This window comes from Schistocerca gregaria, chromosome 5 (assembly GCF_023897955.1).
Source record: "Schistocerca gregaria isolate iqSchGreg1 chromosome 5, iqSchGreg1.2, whole genome shotgun sequence".
NCBI lineage: Eukaryota > Metazoa > Arthropoda > Insecta > Orthoptera > Acrididae > Schistocerca > Schistocerca gregaria.
The window spans coordinates 61,777,220-61,797,687 of NC_064924.1; the positions used below are offsets into that span (position 1 = coordinate 61,777,220).

General features: G+C 44.0%; 1 protein-coding gene across 1 annotated transcript in view; it reads right to left on the reverse strand.

Annotated features, from left to right (window-relative positions):
• LOC126272622 (E3 ubiquitin-protein ligase TRIM71) overlaps positions 1-20,468 on the reverse strand; it is a 299,315-nt gene that overhangs the window by 58,278 nt on the left and 220,569 nt on the right. The window contains exons 4-5 of the mRNA XM_049975581.1: positions 18,997-19,264; positions 5,404-5,520 (exon numbers count right to left, since the gene is read on the reverse strand). Coding sequence (XP_049831538.1) covers positions 5,404-5,520; positions 18,997-19,264 — 385 coding nt within the window. The remainder of the gene's footprint in view (positions 1-5,403; positions 5,521-18,996; positions 19,265-20,468) is intronic.

Genomic DNA, 20,468 nt, shown 5'->3' on the forward strand with positions numbered 1-20,468 from the left:
CGCGTCTGTTCCCACATTTTTTTCAAGCGCCTATTGAGCTACACAAATCTGTAAATTTGCCTACTGTCTTTGTGCACTGGGGTGACAAAATTTTTGGTAGAGCGAAATGCACACATACAGACACAGAAGTATCGCATACGCAAGATATGAAAGGGCACTGCATAGGCGGAGCTGTCATTTGTGCTCACGTGATTGAAGGGACGTGGTTATGGCCACATGGTAGGAATTCAGAGACATTGAACGCGGAATGCCAGCTGGAGCTAGACGCATGGGACATTCCATTTCTGAAATCGTTAGCGAATTCAATATTTTGAGACTCACAGTGTCAATAGTGTACCCAGAATACCAAATTTCAGGCATTACCTCTCACCACTGACAACGCAATGGCGCACAGTCTTCAATTAATGACCCAGAGCAGCAGCGTTTGCGTTCATTTGTCAGTGTTAACAGACAAGCAACACTGCGTGAAATAGCAGCAGAAGTCTATGTGAGTCATGACAAACGTATCCGTTTGGACAGTACGTCGAAATAAAGAGTCAATGGGCTATGGCAGCAGAAGACTGATGCGAGTGCCTTTGCTGAAAGCACCTCGCTTGCTGAGCATCTACTGGACTGGCGACAATATCGATTGGACCATGCCCTGGTGAGTCCCCGTTTCACCTGGTAAGAGCGGACGGTGGGGTTCGAGAGAGACCCTGACCCCACGAAGCCATTGACCCCAAGATGTCAACAACGTACTGTGCCAGCTAGTGCTGGCTCCATAAGGGTGCCAGCTGTGCTTACACAGAATGGACTGGCTCCTCTGGTCCAACTGAACCGATATTTGACTGGAAATGGTTATGTTCGGCTACCTTGATCTGCAACCATTCATGGACTTCATGTTCCCTAACAACGGCGGAAACTTTAGAGATGACAAAACGCCACGTTACAGGGTTTGAAGAACATTCTGGGCATTTCGAGCGACGTGAATTCCATCGAACATATGTGGGATATAACAGAGTGGTCACTTCGTGCACAGAATCTTGCACTGTCACCACTTCCGCAATTACGGGCGGCTATGGAGGCAGCATGGTTCAATATTTCTGCAGGGGATTTCCAGAGATTTGTTGAGACAATGAGACGGAGTCTCTGCCACTGTGCCGGGCAAAAGTGAGTGAGACACTATATTAGCAGGCATACCGTGACTTATGACACCTCAGCGTGTCGTATTCTTATGAGTTGTCACGTTTTAATTTAAATATTTAAACCGTTCAAATATTTAATTATCAAAACCGTGTTTGATCCTTTAGGGTCTTTCCCCTTAAAACCCATGGCTTTATATTTTCCTGTTGATATATGAGGCTTACCTCCACAAAAAAAAAAAAAATATTACCTTTTTCAGCAGAAGTGTTGCACGGAGGTCCATCATCGGAATATTCTCATATTGCAACGTCCAGCTATGTGCTGAAGAGGATGGATGATACACTACGCTCTTGTCTGGCTACTTTGTTAGACGATACAGGCTGCTTTAATTTATCAAAGTTAGGAAGAAGTTCCTTTGAACAGACTTCTACAAGCGCTTGCAATGTTTTTATACACACCAATGATTGCAAAACGAAGCGACTTTTACAGAGACTTATGTGGTATTTATAAAAGCTTTGATAATATTGATAATGAACCATCTGAAATAGTAATCTAAAGTTCAAATTGGAAAAAAATTAGCAACCCTACTTGTAAAATGACGATTGTATTTCAACATTGAAGCTAATAATATTGTATGTTTTTGAACGTGTTTCATTAAACTAAAAAGTGAGGAATTACTGTAGTAGTTGGTACTGCTCTTTTCTGAAACACTTTTAGATTCTTTCTCAATCAACACCGCCAGTCATAGATCGTAGATAGAAGTCAGTCTCTACGCTTATTTGATCTCTGCTTCCATTGCTACCTCAGTCGAAGATCAACTTTCATCAGTACTTTGAGGCTTTCTTGACACTGTTAGTACTGATACTCATGAAACACTCACCAAATTTTTGCAGTTCTGTTGCAACAAATGCTAATTTCATTGCTTATTCTATACTGTAGCGGAGAAATTTTACTTCGGCTTGAATCCACCGTCTGCAAATATTCCTTCGTCACTGAAACGGACTTAGAGTATTTATTTATTTATTTATTTATTTATCGATCTGACAAATCAGGGAAATAACGGCTAATAGTATTGATTATTTATGATAAATGCCAACCGATTCCATCTGTGATTGAGCGCTGTATTGCTTGCGTCCACCTTCATTGTCAGTACGGGGGATATCTTAGCGTCTAACTTCAGGCGTGCGTTGACGCGGCTACCATTCGTTAACAGAACCAGCAACCGTATCTTCTAGATAAGGTATTCGACATATCGCGTTGCAAGCGGAGGTTAAGCAAATCTGTGTCGCCTTAGGAATCAATCTATAATGGCATAGTTGTCGTTATCGCTGACTTCATGTCAGTTTTTACTAACGGTGTTAATACATTCGTTTCATCACATGTGGTCCAGGTAACCAGTGGGTAGTACGCGAACAGCTACGGTTTTTAAGTAGTTGAGGCGAAGTGAACTGATGCCTACAGAGTTTGAATGCATACTGTTCCCAATTTCAAATTCAGCAAAACTTATCTTGTACGCTGACGATACTGTGGTCTTACGGTTGCCAGGCGAATGAATTTAGTCTGACATGTCGGGCTTTTTAACGGTCGTGTCCTGCCAGAAATATACAACTCCTGCCTGTCCAGCTTCTGTTAGGTTTTTTAGCACAACGAAAGCCCATTCCAAGCTAGAGATGTAAGCGCAAGGAAGTGGTGCAAGGTGTACCATGAGGATATATAAATATACCAGCCAGTGCTATTCTTATGTCTGCGTGCTATGGTTTTCTTCATACCGATCAAGCCGAATTATATTAGGAAAAAACTGATCAGTTAAGAAGACTGAGTACTTGGATGTCATAAGAAACGACAAATTATAAAATTTTAAATTTAAGTATGATTATGGTTCCTTTCGCAAAAATGAATAATTTCTTATTAGTAAACGATTGAAAGTACCCATCTGACTACACTTCAGACAGGTAGCCCGTATGTTAGGGCAGAAAGTCCTGCTAAATGCAATGCCATATCAATCTTTTCTAATTCTGGACCTGTTAACTCACGTAGCTTACAAAATAGCATCATACAAGATAAGGATACGCAACAGTAGGTAGAGTGGAAAATACGAACCCGTGGTGTTTAGGATGTTCAGTGGGATGGTTTTAGTACACTTACGATAATGGCGAGACTAATACGGTTAGGAAAGTATTAAACTTAAAAACAGCGTAACAAAGGCTGTTAAAATCCCACTCACTAATTCCCATTCTCACTCATATTGGAACGGAAAGAAACAAATTAAAACTCACCATATTAATAGAGAGCCATGCAGTACAACTTACTGTTTAGTTACGGCTCCTCTTAATAGGAGGAAAATGCCAGTTCTTACGAGGAAGAGAAACATAGCAGTATTAGACTGCAGTAACTTTTAAACTTTAGGAACTTGTCGTTTAAACGAAGCAATATCACATTAACGTGGAATCAGTAGTACAGAAAACGAATGGGAGAATTCTGGGAAGGCATAGTACAAATGTAAAGGAAACTGCTTAACTCAAATAATACTGAAGGTTCTCGTTCGTTAACAAGTGGCCTGGAGAAAGAATAGAAAGGAACTAGGAAGATTGACAGGAGGAGTCACGCTGGTCAGCATAGCCCCCAAGAAAATACACGAGGCGTTTAAATCTGGAAGCTTCGACCTTATGTCGATGAAAGAAAGGCCGCCTTGTGCATTCAAGAGTCTACCGAGTTCATGTGTAGAGGTCACACCCTACCACGAAAGAAAGCTTCCTCTTCTGACATGCAGATGGGATATGCGAAGGAAAAGGGTAGTAACAGTACAGACTATCATCCGCCACCCATTGGACGATGTCTTGCAGAGTTATGTACCTGCGGAAGACACAGCTCTATAGTTTGTTTTAAAATGTTTTAGTGTTATGTTGGGAATTCATAGTGCCATCAACATAAAGCGAACACCGTTCAGGATAAACGAGAACAACAAAATAATGGGCCATGCTCATGATTGAGGACCATTCATAAGAGAACTTCGGAAAGCCTAACTGTATGGTTGCATAGGCAGTTACACTGCCGTTCTTCCAGATCCATGACCTTTGTTCTCCCATGTGAAGGAACCAATTTTACTACAGTAGATAGATTTGGCTGAAGCTATTCGAGAAGGACGTCTTTTCAGAGCACTTCATTCCTCAACCCAAAACTTTAGGTGATGAACGTCTCGTTAAAGAAATTTTATCAAGGACTTGCTCCTGTACTAATTTCGCAACTGACCCAAGGAAATACCTGCAGAAGAAAACAGCAGTGTCGTTGAAACATAGTTTTCTTTCCTGTTCCGATGGTTCACGCTGGGGAAGTGGTTCATCAGTCCCCTAGAACTTAGAACTACTTGAACCTAACTAACCTAAGGACATCACACACATCGATGCCGGAGGCAGGATTCGAACCTGTGACCGTAGCGGTCTCTCGGCTCCAGACTGTAGGGCCTAGAACCGCACGGCCACTCTGGCTGGCCCTATTTCTGAAGCAGAGCTACGAAATAACTGGGTGTCGTGCATCATTCAGTGACATACTCGTTGTAGACAACGTAAACGTTTCGAATCGTTTTCGTTGTCCGCGTAAGAAAACTAAGAATATTTTAATAGATTAGAGCGTTTTTACATATACCACTCAACCTAACTCTATAAACAGTATGCAATCTCTCCAAATCCATCATTCAATAAGTTTTCGAAGTCGCAACGAATAACTTACGACAAAAGGTAAACCACTATACCAGCCTCAAAATAAGTACTTTGTTGCTGTTGGAGGTGCAAATATGGTCGAAAAGGTAAAGCTGTTCTCAAACTTGAGACTGATTTAATAATCGCAGTGCTGTACTCGGCATGTCCCTTTTAACGTCTCACGTTGTATCCTTGCTTCGATATTTGCTTGTCAATCCTACAGGAGTATGTAGTGGTGGATTGAAAGGACGTTAACAACAAGGTCGAGTGGAATCCCATTCGGGTGGTACGTACCATGGAGCATACGCCCCTCCAGTACTGTGACGGGCTAGAAGGTAAGACCTAAGCTACATCGCGCTTGCACTACAGGAAGTAGAACACGTAATTGGTTTTCCACCTGACCTGTGCAGAGGGTTAACAAGGACCCCTAATCAAGGAATGTGTCATATTCACAAGTAACAATAATGGTCTTTAATATATAAAGATTTTTCACGCCCCTCTTCAACATCCGCCTCCCTGAATGGGCTGCACTAGTAACAGAACAGATAAAGCAGTGAAAACAAAGAGTAAAAGGAAAGAGCCTTACGATCTTTGGTGCCAGGGCAAGTCCCGCGAAATGGCACTTCCGAAGTTCCTCTGCTGAAGCGAAGCAGCCATCGCTGAACCGTTCACGTAGTTGCTGCTTGCGGGTCCCTGATGTCCCCTGTGGAGAGAAACAATAGTGTCGTAATGGCGCCTGCTGAGAACACTGACAAAAAGAATACGCAAATACACTCCACAAACCATTTCAACTAGCGGCAATTGTTCACGAAACGGGGAAGGGGACGGGGGGTAGCGGCGACCTCTTCTAATGAAAAATTTAAGGTTTCACATTGGGGCAAACAAAAAAGTTACACTGCCCACAAACACATTGTCGGAAAAAAATTTGTTCCCCCTTTGAGAGGTTTTCAATAAACTCAAGATATATTGTTTGAACAGTGAATGCAGCGATTACATTTACAGAGCAATAGCACAAGCAGTTATGAGGCACTAGGTATCGACCCATGCTGGAACACCCGTAATAATCGTTTAGTCTCCACGGGTGGCAATACAGCTGCTCACTGGCATCCAGTCGATCGCACAGATGGCAAATTCAGTCTTGGGCTACATTACGCCACGCCTGCTCGCCTTGTTAACATAGTTCTGTAAGGGCTGTTCTTTGAAGAGTCGCACAAGCCACTCTCGTCCCATTAGAACCCACGTGTGCCCTATTGGGGAAAGGGCAGAGATCGTGTTGGGCAGAGATCGTGTTGGGCAGAGATCGTGTTGGGCAGAGATCGTGTTGGGCAGAGATCGTGTTGGGCAGAGATCGTGTTGGGCAGAGATCGTGTTGGGCAGAGATCGTGTTGGGCAGAGATCGTGTTGGCAGTTTTAATTTTTCGCATCCCAGCCTGGCGAGAGGCCAGTGTCTCTTGGAAGGATGCACTTTACGAGACAGCGCTTGGCATGTCTACGTCGTACTCGCAAACGAACATCACTTGCATGCAGGTATAATCTGCTTTCATCGCTAAAGAGCACGGCGCGCCATTCCATCTTCCAAGTAATCCCCTGACAGCACCAGTCGAGCCGTGCAGGTCGATGCTGTGGCGTGAGTGGAAGACGGGCCAGAGGTATCTGGGGTCATTGTCCCATTGCTAATAACCGGTTCTCAGCAGTTCGTGTTATTTTTTGGGCTCACAAGCCGTGTTAACTGTGGTAGCTGTACGGTCTGCCACTGATGTCTTTACAATACGATTATCCTGGCGGTCATCTGTGCTGCGTGGACATCCAGAACCTCGTCTATGGGTCTGAGAACATTCACGTGACCACTGATGTCAGTATCCCTGCACAACCGCCGCAGCCTCCTCAACTTGTGTGGCAGAAGAATCATCCCACCACTTGGAAGGCCACTATTCGACCTTTTTCCAACTCGCTCTGTTCGCTGTAGGAAGGACGAGTGCGTCTCCGTGGGATGGTTGGCTGCTTGCTTCACGTGTTTGCACCACACTGAGCCATTTGGCTCCGAGCTTTCGCTGTTAAAGGGTGACAAGTGGCGCCGTGTTAGCTGTTGGCGGACGACGATGGAACCATCATCAGTACGTCCACTGTCCACCAGGTGGCATATCCTGTCATCGGATCGAAATCCACGTCGTCATTCCAGGTGGACTTTTTTTTTTCTGGCACTGTAAGAGCATGAAGTGATGAAACAGTTATCAAATAACCATTTTAACACGAAAAGTCAGTTTCAGGTGTGCATCTACCTGATTACTCTGCAATTCACTATTAAATGCCTGGCAGAAGGTTCATCCGACATTCAGTCTTTTTTCTGCCGTTCAACACACTAAAAGCGCGTAGGAAAAACCAATACTTAAATCCTTCTGCGCGAGCTCCGATTTATTACTATGATCATTTCCCCCTGGTGGGAGCCAACAAAATATTTTCACTCTTCGAGTAAGAAGATGGTGATTGAAATTTCACGAGAAGATTCTGCTGCAACGAGAAACGCCTTTGTTTTAATTATTGCCACCCCACTTTGCTTATCATATGCGTAACTCTCTTCTCCCCCCCCCTCTCTTTTCGGCGTAATGCAAAACGAATTGCCCTTCTTTGATCTACTTAGATGTCCTCCCTGAATTCCATGCAACACAGGAATACTCCAGAAAACAGTCTTTCTAGCAGATCCATTGCATTTTCTAAGTGTTCTATCAACAAACCGTGCTGTCTCCATGACATTATATGACAGGTGGGAGGTGAGGCAACTGATTTCATGGTCGAGCGGCTGCTCATAAGCCACACATGAAACCGGTAAATGCCAAACGACGCTTCGCTTCGTGTAAGCAGCGTAAACATTGGACGACTGAACAGTGGAAAAACGTCGTGTGGAGTGACGAATCACGATACACCATGTAGCGATCCAATGCCAGGGTGTGGGTATGGCGAATTCCCGATGAACGTCATGTGCCAGCCTGTATAATGCCAACAGCAAAATCTGGAGGCGGTGGTGTAACGGTGTGGTCGTGTTTTTCAAGGAGGGGCTGCACCCCTTGTTTCGCGAGGCACTATCACTGCACAGCCCTACATAGATGTTTTAAGCTCCTTCTTGCTTCCCACAGTTGAAGAGCAATTCGGGGATGGCGATTGCATCTTTCAACACGATCGAGCACCTGTTCATAACGCACTGCCTGTGGCGGAGTGGTTGCACGGCAATAACATGCTTCTAATGGACTGGCCTGTACAAAGTCCTCACTTGTATCCTATACAACACCTTAGGAGTGAAACTGCCCAAGAACTATTCGGTCACCTGACTGAACGTATGTCTGCGAGAGTGGAAGCTATCAAGGCGAAGATTGTGCCAACACCTTATTGAGTTCCAGGTTGACTGATTAAGGGCGCCACTAAGTTTTAAGTCATTTTCAGCCAGGTGTCCGGATACTTTTGATCGCATAGTGTATGCTATCAATCTTACATCCGCTGTTAATAGCTCGTTACTTTGCGAGAATAAAGAGCTAGTTGTGTTCCACAAGAAGAACATTTTCTGAATCCGTGTTGGTTGGCAAATCATGATGTTCGAACACAGGATGCGTTCCAAAATCCTACTGTAAAATCAACGTTATATGATTGCGTAAATGTGAAACTATACTATAGAAACTATTTCTTCAGCATACTCTGATGGAAACGTGAATGGTATTCAATCTGAACCAGAGGGTTTCCTGTAATAATTTCAGATTCTTCGCTACACAGAGAATATCTACAAAGTTACTGAAGTCATCACTTCTTGAATCGAATTTTGGAATCTTTACTATATAATCTTCGGCGAAGGAATTTCGGAAAACTGTTTAGTCACTGGCGCTGTCATCCGTAACGTCACCATTGTTATTGCGCAGTGAAGGTATTTATGGTTTCTTGCCGCTGGTGTACTTTTACACACGACTGGAATCTGTTTCTTGGTTTTCTGCCAAATAGTCTGTTTCCTTGTGGGAACTATCAAAAGCTTCTCGGAGTGGAGAAGAAAAGCACAGACGGTTTTGGAGCTTAGCCATATTGGTGGTCGTGTGATTCATAACGTCGTGGACCAGAGTTCCCTTATTGTGAATCGACTTTGGCCACCACTGATTTGTCCGACCAACAATGGTCGTTTAAAGCACATGGTAATTTTCAAGGATGGTTAAAAGCAATGAGACAATGATCGGATGTTCTGTAAACTTACAAGATTTTATCAATAAAATGTGCCTACCAGGTCACTTCTCGGTTTATTGTATGCAGAGACTGGCTCGTCAATGAGGCACTGGAGTGCATGCGACTTCTTTGTGGAGGGAAGTTTGTGTACATGAACACTTAGAGCTATGCAGGCTACTCAGCAACTACTCGATGACACTGCCAAACGCCTGGACAGACAGAGGGAAGAGTTCTTCTACTGGGTCTCTGGAAACGGGGGAATCGAGGAGAACCAAGAAGCTGAAAAAGCAGCGAGAGCAGACTGCAACTTCAACTTAGCGTCCCTTTAAAGACTGTCGTGTCATGGACGAGATTTGACAGATTTGACTGAGGGGAAAATGGCTGGAAGTCGCCAACAACAAGCTAGGGTCGGTCTAACCAACAGTTCGGCCATGTCGCACTTCGTCCTGATCTCCAAGAAGGGTCGACGTAACCTCATTCGCCTTCGCACGGATACTGCGGGAACCACTGCCCTACTTCGCATGCCTAGCTTCTGAGGCAGGGAGATCCACCAGAAAGCAATGTTTGGTGCGTCCCAGTGACGTGATGTCTCTTACAAGAGGGAAGCCTTTGGTCAACCGAACGACATTCAGGCGAGAACAAAACAATAGCAAGTTGTTAACGTTTTCTGTGGCGTCAGGACTTCGGCCCAGTTTAAATGGGCTAAAGGTTTTAATTTGTTACAGTGTGACCAGCACTTTCTAGTAGTATCGGAGTCGACCTACCATCTGAGTGCCACCCGCTGCGTTATCAATTCCATTAACGTTTGACAACGGCATGAAGAGAGATACTGTAGGTTGTAACTGATTTTTTCCCCACCACTGAGGCTGTAGCTATATGGTCTATGCTATTCGTTATAGCAAGAGTAAGTACTCCTGTAGGATAACCACGATGTTGGGATAGAACGCTAATGACCACCCTCTTTAGCGCCCGACAATTTTGTATGTGTCCCTCCATCATCCAACTGCTTCAAACACTGGCGATCTAAATATTCAACATCTATATACACCGTAGCCACGAAGAAGAAATGGTCGTTCCAAAACGGTAAACACATACGCTTGAGAAAAGCGTAGATTGCTCTCTCCCCGCCATGCGAACTACTCTTAGTACACCCTTGGCCATAAGTATTGAGCACCCTATAAATTTTACACGCGTGCTGTGTACATAACAGTAATAAACTCTGAATCAAAAAGGAGTTTGACGGCATCGAAGAGGGTCAAAAATAATGATCCATCTCAAAACCACCAACATAAGCACCTGCAGTAATAAAATCTGTCTTTTGAATGTTTGTGTGTGTACTTCTCTGTTCGCTACATTCGCTCGATGTCGACACTTATCAGTAATTTAGTGCTCTTTTCCTGTTCGGATTTGTGATATCGTGATACTGCTGCTTTATGCCTAAAAGAAACGAATGCTGCCTAGTTAAAACTTTTGCATGAGAAAAGGAAATCGCAGATAGAGATTTAGAAAACTGTGTAATGTTCACGCCGGTCAGTACAATACGCTACTGAGCGATTCGCCACGTCCAGGTCGCATGTTAATAGGCCAAGAACCTGGCGCAAACGGATCATAGACTGTTAAGACCGAATGATAGAGTGTCGCTAAAAGACAGGAAGGAAACCTCTCTAGACCTCGGTGCTGAGCGGAAAGGCTGTAAAGCCAGGAAGAAGCCGTGGCTCTCTGACAAGAATAGAAAGGCACGGTATGAGTGGGCTGTAAAACACCAGAAGTTCACCGAACAAGATTGGTCTTATATCGTGTGGGCTGACGAAGGAAACATTCAGGTAGGTTTGTCAACTTCAAGCGCTAATGCATACCAGTTTGGGTAGAAAACAAAATGTATTAAATCAAAAACTCTTGAATGAATTCCCCGCAATATTTGACGTTAGAGATTTTGGGTACACCAAGTCTACCGTATGTTCGTCGCCGGATGGGCGAGGAATGTAACACAAAGTGTCAGGTACCTATCATAAAACACGGCGCTGGGACAGTCACGGTCTGGTGTTGCATGAGCGCTGCAGCAGTGGGACAGATGGTCGTATGTGAAAGTCGCAATGATTCCACGAAGCATATAGCCGTCTTAAAATCTGATTCACAGCCCTCTTATGGCCTTTGTTGCCGATACAAACATGGAAGGCGTTAAGTTCCAGCACGATAACGCAACCTGCCATAAATTTGTTCGCACAGTGACTTGGCTTAGGGAAAATAATATCCAGCTTCTAGAATGGCGTGCCCAATCACCTGACCTGAAATCCATACAGCATTTACGGGGTTTATTGAACCGCAAAGTAAGGTGGCGCACACTAACTCAAAAAGAAGGATTGAGGCTCAGACGGTCTTGAGTGGAACGCCGAATGTGGCGAAGAGCGTAAAAAGCTAGTGTAACCTCTACCAAAAACAATTTCTGCTCTAATGGGGGCAAAAGGTGAGCCCACAAAATATTTATTTCGTGTTACCATTAAACATTATAAACTCTACTAATTATTTATGTATATTTAATTATTTTTCATAACACTTATCTTAGAACAAAGATTAAGGAAAGGCAAACCTACGTTTCTAGCATTTGTAGACTCAGAGAAAGCTTTTGACAACGTTGACTGGAATGCTCTCTTTCAAATTCTGAAGGTGGCAGGGGTAAAATACTGGGAGCGAAAGGCTATTTACAATTTGTACAGAATCCAGATGGCAGTTTTAAGAGTCGAGGGACATGAAAGGGAAGCAGTGGTCGGGACGAGAGTGAGACAGGGTTGTAGTCTCTCCGCGACGTTATTCAATCTGTATATTGAGCAAGCAGTGAAGGAAACAAAAGAAAAATTCGCAGGGGGTATTAAAATCCATGGAGAAGAAATAAAAACTTTGACGTTTGTGCCGATAACATTGTAATTCTGTTCGAGGCCGCAAAGGACTTGGAAGAGCAGTTGAACGGAATGGATAGTGTCTTGAAAGGAGGATGTAAGATTAACATCAACAAAAGCAAAACGAGGATAATGGAATGTAGTCGAATTAAGTCAGATGATGCTGAGGGAACTAGATTAGGAAATGAGACGCTTAAAGTAGTAAAGGAATATTGCTATTTGGGGAGCAAAATAACTGATGATGGTCGAAGTAGAGAGGATATAAAATGTAGACTGGCAATGGCAAGGAAAGCGTTTCTGTAGAAAAGAAATTTGTTAACATAGAGTTTAGATTTAAGTGGCAGGAAGTCATTTCTGAAAGTATTTGTATGGAGTGCAGCCATGTATGGAAGTGACACATGGACGATAAATAGTTTGGACAAGGAGAGTAGAAGCTTTCGAAATGTGGTGCTACAGAAGAATGCTGAAGATTAGATGGGTAGATCACTTAACTAATGAGGTAGTATTTAATAGGATTGGGGATAAGAGAAGTTTGTGGCACAACGTGACTAGAAGAAGGGATCAGTTGGTAGGACAAGTTCTGAGACATCGAGGGATCACCAATTTATTATTGGTGGGCAGCGTGGAGTTTAAAAATCGTAGAGGGAGACGAAGAGATGAATACAGTAAGCAGATTCAGAAGCATGTAGGTTGCAGTAGGCACTGGGAGATGAAGAGGCTTGCACAGGATAGAGTAGCATGGAGAGCTGCATCAAACCAGTCTCAGGACTGAAGACAACAACAACAACAACAACAACAACATTTTTCATAACAAAAGTTACCCAGGGTGCTGAGTATTTTTGGCTAAGGGTGTATGAGTAAGCGTTGTCGCTGTCTGGCGTTTTGCGGGTCGTCACAGACATTTCTGGAAGGTTCTCGATGTTTCGCATGTTTGTAATGCCTGCAGATTCGATATTTATATAAATAAGCAGCACTTTCCGTCCGGGAGGCAGTTCTGTCCTGTTTGTGCTGGTGCCCGTAATAAAAGTGCTTCCTGCGGTGTCGATGCAGTATTTCGATCGTACACTGCGCGCTGCCGACCTCCATGGAAGTGCAGACATTTGAACAGGCCATGCCGCCAGCGACTCATGCACCCGCTCTCCAGGACTCGCCGCCGTGCAGTCCCCTCCCCCTACTATCTAGTTCTCCGATCTGCCCAGCGGCCGTGTCCGTTTGTGGGTGGCGGGGAGGGGAGGGTAGGGGGAGGGGGTAAACCCGCGAATTTTCGGTATTTATGATCGACTGGCCAGAGGCCACACGCGACGGTATTCAGGAGCTCCGTCTGCCTCACCGTAAGTGCCTTGTACGGTGCGGCGTTTGACGCCAACTTTATTTCTTGTACCTATTCGCACTTGGAAAGTAGTTTATACCTTCGACAGAAAGCATGGCCAATGCTAGGTCGAAAATTGTGACAGTCGCCGGCTGTTTGGGCCTTGGTAAAGTACACTACCAGTAATGCCTGTGAAAAATAACGGACCTAGCATGGTTACGACCGAGGCTGAGATTCAACGTTTAATTTTAGAACTAGAGGTCCAAGCGTGGCGAAAGGTTATGAAAGATTTCATAGAAAGAACAAGAGTGTCAGCACAGGCGTCGAGAGTATGTAAAATATTTCACACACTAACTGCAGTAATATGTAAATTACGTAAGTTGCTCAATAAATTTGTGTGGTTGTACACTCTTCGTGTGTTCTCAGTGTGACACCCTGCTACGGCAAAATCGTGTGCCCGTTAAGAACATCCGATGATCAATCTGATTTCACTTAGGCCGGTTACTGTCGTCCAGGTAACTTCGCAGATTCAACTGAATCTGCTTATTGCTAAACGGGAATAACTCAAGACGAACTATTCAGGAGAAACAACCTTTTTCAGTAACTGAATTGCGAATTTCTTTCTGGTTTGTGAGAAAGCAATAAATAACATTTATAGCAAAAAATGTGGAAGGAAGTGCATATGCGGCACTAATTTAATTATTATGAAACGAAAATCTTATAATTAAAGTACCACGAGTGCAATAAATGTTAATATACCTATTTTCAGGGTAGGGCCTACTGTTACACATAAAAAATGCAGTATTTTTATACGTTGTCATGTTCAGAAGTACCTTTAAATGATAAACTTGCCGTTTATCAGTGCTTTTGCAACTAACCCACTGAATGTATTTAATATTACCTTTATTACTGCAAGTGTTCACAGATATCCTCTGACATACAAAAATGGATACATAACATGCTATACAAGATTATTGGCTCCAGTCACTGTAGAAACATCTCTTCTGTGGCATCCCACATCGGCTGCTCACTACAAAAGATTTGGTGCATCAGTAGTATCACCTTGTTTATGGGAACATTCCCATCATATGCTTCTGTTTGAGGAAATACGTCCTGGCTTTCAGAAATGTAATGGTATGGATTAAGAGTCCTCCGATAATGATCTACTTGCCCTTTCTTTTGTGAACTACACTCCTAGTAGAGAAACTGCTGGGGGAACAAGCGATACTTCGTCTTTTTTTAATGCATCTCCCCATTGTTTCAGCCGAGAAGACGTTTTTGTTTAAAGGGACTCACAATGTTTCGACGTCTATTTCGCTAGCTTTTGCACCACCAAGGCGGGTGGATTCGACAGTACGTGACACGCACTGATTTGGCATAAACACGTTGTCGCATATTCGCTACCTTCTCTTCGTTACACCTAAGTCGCAGTCAAACGTTATATATGAGTGCTCTCTAACGGGGAAACAGAGGTACATTCTGTGAAATTGTCACAGTCTTAAGAAAACTCACGACAGTGACTTTGGCCTTCGAATGCATCGCTGACCGAATTGATTTCTCTAATATGTTCAGGGACGAAGTTCTCAATGCACTGATATAAGAAGGCGCACGCTGCAGTAATACCGGTACCTTTCTTATCTTGGCCGTCATGACAGTTAAGGTACCTTCATCTTTTTATCATGTTTATCAGAAAATCAAAAACCCATAGCATACTAGAAAGTAATCAACCTTTCGTTTATTTCGTTTTGTTTTCTCATCATTATTTGCAAGTTAGAACTCTTGAGGTGCTCATCGCAATACGCTGGAGAAAAAGACGCACAACGAAGGAATTATCAGAATGGGACGGAAATCCGAGCGATGCCCATGTACAGAGAGAGAAATGATCAGAATTTGAGGAAAGTTGGGCGATTTATTCCGGAGATAGATTCACAAAGACAGCAAGTCAGGAATGTGTTGATCTACCTCTGGCCCTTAGGCAAGCAGTTATTCGATTTATTTATTTGATAGATTTGTTAGATGTCCTCCTGAGGGGCATCGTGCCAAACACTGGAAAACTGGTGGGTTGGGTCGTCAAAGTCGCGAGATGTTGTGAATTCGGGAAAGATCTGGCGACCTTGCTGACCAAGGTAGGGTGTTGCAAGCACGACGAAAAGCAGTAGGAACCTTCGCCGTGTGCGGTCGGACATTGTCTTGCTGAAATGTAAGCCCAGGGTGGTTTTCCATTTGCCATGAAGCGCAACAAAACGGGGCGTGGAATATCTGCGACGTGCCGCTGCACTGTAAGGGTGCCGCAGATGACAAAGTGGTCCTATAATGAAATGTAATGGTACTCCAGAGATGATCATTCTTGGTTGTCGGACCATATAGCGGGCGATAGTCAGGTTGGAATGCCACCGCTGTCCAGGGAGTCTGAAGGCGTGTCTCGAGCCTGAGTCTCATTGACAGAACTGGAACTGTCTTCAGTGGTAAGTCCCGATTCGAAATGAGCTCCAGTGATCTACGAAGAAGTGTCTGGAGATGCCGTGGGCAGCACTGGGATTCCGACCTGATTGCCACACGTCGTGAGGTCAGCAGTGCCATTTCTTTGGTTTGTAGTCCGCGGCTCCGTTAGAGAACAGCGAGAAGTCGACGGTACTCTACGCCGTTTTGATGCCCTTCATGGCACGCCATCTTCGGCTTACATTTCAGCAATATAGCGTCCGACCGCACAGGGCAAGAATTTGTACTGCTTCTCTTCATGCTTCGTGAACACTACCTTGACGAGAAATGTCGCCTTGTATCTCTCCAAATGAGGACGGTTGGTGAATGGTGGCCAGAGCCAGCTTGACCGTTCGACCATCTAACGCGACAATTGGATAGAATATGCCACGATATCTCTCAGGTGGGCATCCAATAACTATCAGTCAATGCCTAGCCGAGTAAATGCTTACATAAGAGCCAGAGGTGGACCAACGCATTATTCACTTGCTCAATTTCAGAAGCTCGTCCTTTTGAATAAATCGCACCATTTCTATAAAATTTTAATCGTTTGTTTGTCTGTAGATGCACATCCCAGCAACCGATTTGCGTCCCATTCGGTTAATCGCTTTGTGGTGCTGCTTTTTTTTTTATTTAGAGTGGGTAGCTGTGAAGCTTACAGCAATCATCACTTCCTGGTTCAGTACGACTACAGGTCTGCCACACGGTTATTTCTCAAACGTAAGAACTCCTGGAGTTTTTTGGACAAAATGGTTGTGGAGACGAAGCAGCGATTAGTATTATTAATCAGTTATTCAAAAACAGTCTTAATCGCATTTCCTGCCGTTATGTAGACAGGAGTGACACGACCAGCAGTCGACCAATGGTGTCAACGCCCAAAAGGTGACCCATACATCGGGTTGAAACTGGTTGCCGGTATAATAATAACGATTAAGACTGTTTTTGAATAATTGGTCCTGGAGTTTTACATCAATACAAACAATTGCATAATTAAATGTGTTCTCTGCAAAAGGCGAGGCAATGACAATATCTCCCATTGGTCCCAGTTTGTGCTGCTGTTTCTCAAGAAAGCGATATAGTTATTTTCAGTTTACGCGTTATCCCTTTTAGTTATAAGCGATTCCAGTTCGACGTTGATTGACAAGCCCCGGCTTCCGACGGTTATGTACATCTACATTTATACTCCGCAATCCACCCAACGGTGTGTGGCGGAGGGCACTTTACTGTCATTACCTCCCTGTCCTGTTCCAGTCGCGTATGGTTCGCGGGAAGAACGACTGCCGGAAAGCCTCCTTGCGTGCTCGAATCTCTCTAACTTTACATTCGTGCTGGGAGGTATTAGTAGAGGGAAGCAATATATTCGATACCTCATTCAGAAACACACCCTCTCGAGACCTGGACAGTAAGCTACACCGCGATGCAGAGCGCCTCTCTTGCAGAGGCTGCCACTTGAGTTTGCTAAACATCTCCGTAACGCTATCACGGTTACCAAATAACCCTGTGACGAAACGCGCCGCTGTTCTTTGGATCTTCTCTATCTCCTCCGTCAACCCGATCTGGTACGGATCCCACAGTGATGAGCAATACTCAAGTATAGATCGAACGAGTGTTTTGTAAGCCACCTCCTTTGTTGATGGTCTACATTTTCTAAGGGCTCTCCCAATGAATCTCAACCTGGCACCCGCCTTACCAACAATTCATTTTATATGCTCATACCACTTCAAATCGTCCCGTACTCATACTCGCAGATATTTTACAAAAGTATCTCCTACCAGTGTTTGTTCCGCTAATATATAATTATACTATGTATTTCTATGTATTCGCAGTACATTACATTTGTCTATGTTAAGGGTCAGTTGCCACTCCCTGCACCAAGTGCGTATCCGCTGCAGATCTTCCTGCATTTCACTACAATTTTCTAACGCTGCAACTTCTCTGTATACTACAGCATCATCCGCGAAAAGCTGCATGGAACTTCCGACTCTATCTACTAGGTCATTTATATACAGGGTGTTTCAAAAAGATACGGCCAAACTTTCACACACAAAGAAAGAAAATACGTTATGTGGACATGTGTCCGGAAACTCTTACTTTCCAAGTTAGAGCTCATTTTATTACTTATCTTCAAATCACATTAATCATGGAATGGAAACACACAGCAACAGAACTTACCAGCGTGACTTCCAACACTGTCACAGGAGATGTTCAAAACGTCCTCAGCATATACAGTTCCACACAGAAAAATGGAATGACCCCATTAATAAATATAGACTGATCAGAAATCAGTAGCTAAGGTAGAATATTCAAAATTTCTAGATGTATGGATTGATGAGGGATTGAACTGGAAATAACACACTGAAGATTTGCTGAGACGTCATTGCAAATTTTGGCGATACACATCTCAGTAAATTAGGTTACCACGCCTATTTTCATACTCTGCTTTCGTATGGCATCATATTCTGGGGTAACTCATCATTGAGTAAAAGTGTGTTCATTGCACAAAATCGTGTAATCAGAATAATTGCTGGAGCTCAGCCAAGACCATCCTGCAGACATTTATTTAAAGAGCTAGAAATGTTCACTGTAGCCTCACAATATACATATTCTCTTAAGAAATTTGTTATTAACAATCCGAACGAATTCAAAAGTAATAGCAGTGTACATGGCTACAACACTAGGAGAAAGGATGATCATCACTACTCAAGGTTAAATCTAACTTTGGCTCGGGGGGGGGGGGGGGGGGGGGGTAAGTTGTGCTCCCACATAAGTCTTGTCACTTACCAAGTCTGACAGCCATATAACATTTAAAAGGAAATTAAAATAACTTTTTAATGGCAACTCCTCTTACTTATTAGATGAATTTTTGGATATAGTAAGTGGGTAATTTCCCAACCTCCACAAAAAAATTGAGTGTCATGTAATATTTTGTCTAATGTAATATCTTGTATAGAAACCTTTCATTAACCTGACACTTAACACATCATTACAGAGTGTCGTATTCATGACCTATGGAACAAGTACCAATGTAATCTAGTCTTGCTTAAAAACTCTTCAATCCAGCCACATAGCCGGTCTGACATTCCGTAGGCCCTTACTTTGTTGATCAGGCGACAGTGTGGAACTGTATCGAACGCCTTCCGGAAGTCAAGCAAAATGACATCTACCTGGGAGCCTGTATCTAATATTTTCTGGGTCTCATGAACAAATAAAACGAGTTGGGTCTCTCACGATCGCTGTTTCCGGAATCCATGTGGATTCCTAGAGAGTAGATTCTGGGTTTCCAGACAGCTGCAAATGACCTTACCCGAGTTCGTAGCTCGCGAAGACCTCGGACAGAGCGTGGTAGAAGGTCAACGGGCCTTCCTGATGCCCGTTGGTCAGGTAGGGTATTCTCGGCTGCGGCGAGGGTGGCTCCGCCTCCGCTTGTCGCTGCTGCTGCTGCCGCTGCTGCTGCCCTGGGACGGCGTCCCACTCCTCTGGCTGCGGGGCTGCGCCGGACCTGACGCCGGGAGTCACCTGCTGCGGGGCCGTTGGCTGTGGTGCTAGCGCGGCGCTGGGTTCGCCGTCAGTCGCTGCGGGGCAGACAAGCGCGGCGGTCAGCCCCACTGCTCTGGCTGGGCGGGACTCGCGGACTTACGTCCGAGCGAGTTTGAGGTCTGTACATTTTTAACTAATTACAGCACACCTAATTACAAGTCGCACACTGCACAGTCTGTGTGGAGCCTTTCAATGAAGATTAGAGAGAAAAAGAATTGGGGAACATGGGACAGTAGCATGGTTCACAATAGAATGCTAAGAGCAGGAATTGTTCCAATCTCTACTCCAAGTACTCTTTGTTCTTAATAAATTCTGTTTAGGTGTTGATCATGTCCACTCAGGCGAATGAATAATTGAATAGAACGCAGCATGTCATTCTCAATGCAGAGAAGTCTTCCGAAGCAAGAGTGATTTCAGGTGTGCCGCAGGGGAGTGTCGTAGGACCGTTGCTATTCACAATATACATAAATGACCTTGTGGTTAGGTTAGTGTTTTTTTTAACGTTCCGTCGACAACTTTGTTATTAGAGACGGAGCACAAGCTCGGGTTAGGGAAGGGTCGGGAAGGAAATCGGCCGTGCCCTTTCAAAGGAACCATCCCGGCATTCACCTGAAACCATTCAGGGAAATCACGGAAAACCTAAATCAGGATGATAGGAGACGGGATTGAACAAATGACCTTGTGGATGACATCGGAAGTTCACTGAGGCTTTTTGCGGATGATGATGTGGTGTATCGAGAGGTTGTAACAATGGAGAATTGTACTGAAATGCGGGAGGATCTGCAGCGAACTGACACATGCTGCAGGGAATGGCAATTTAATCTCTATGTAGATGAGTGTAATCTGCTGCTAATACATAGAAAGAAAGATCCGTTATCATTTAGTTACAATATAGGTCAGGAACTGGAAGCAGTTAATTCCATAAATTATCTGGGAGTGCGCATTAGGAGTGATTTAAAATGGAATGATGATATAAAATTGATCGTTGGTAAAGCAGATGCCATGCAGATGCAATCCGAAAACAAAGGAAGTAGGTTACAGTACGCTTTTTCGCCCACTGCTTGAATACTGCTCAGCAGTGTGGGATCCACACCAGATAGGGTTGATAGAAGAGAGAGAGAAGATCCAACGGAGAGCAGCGCGCTTCGTTACAGGATCATTTAGTAATCGCGAAAGCGTTACGGAGATGATGGATAAACTCCAGTGGAATACTCTGCAGGAGAGACGCTCAATAGCTCG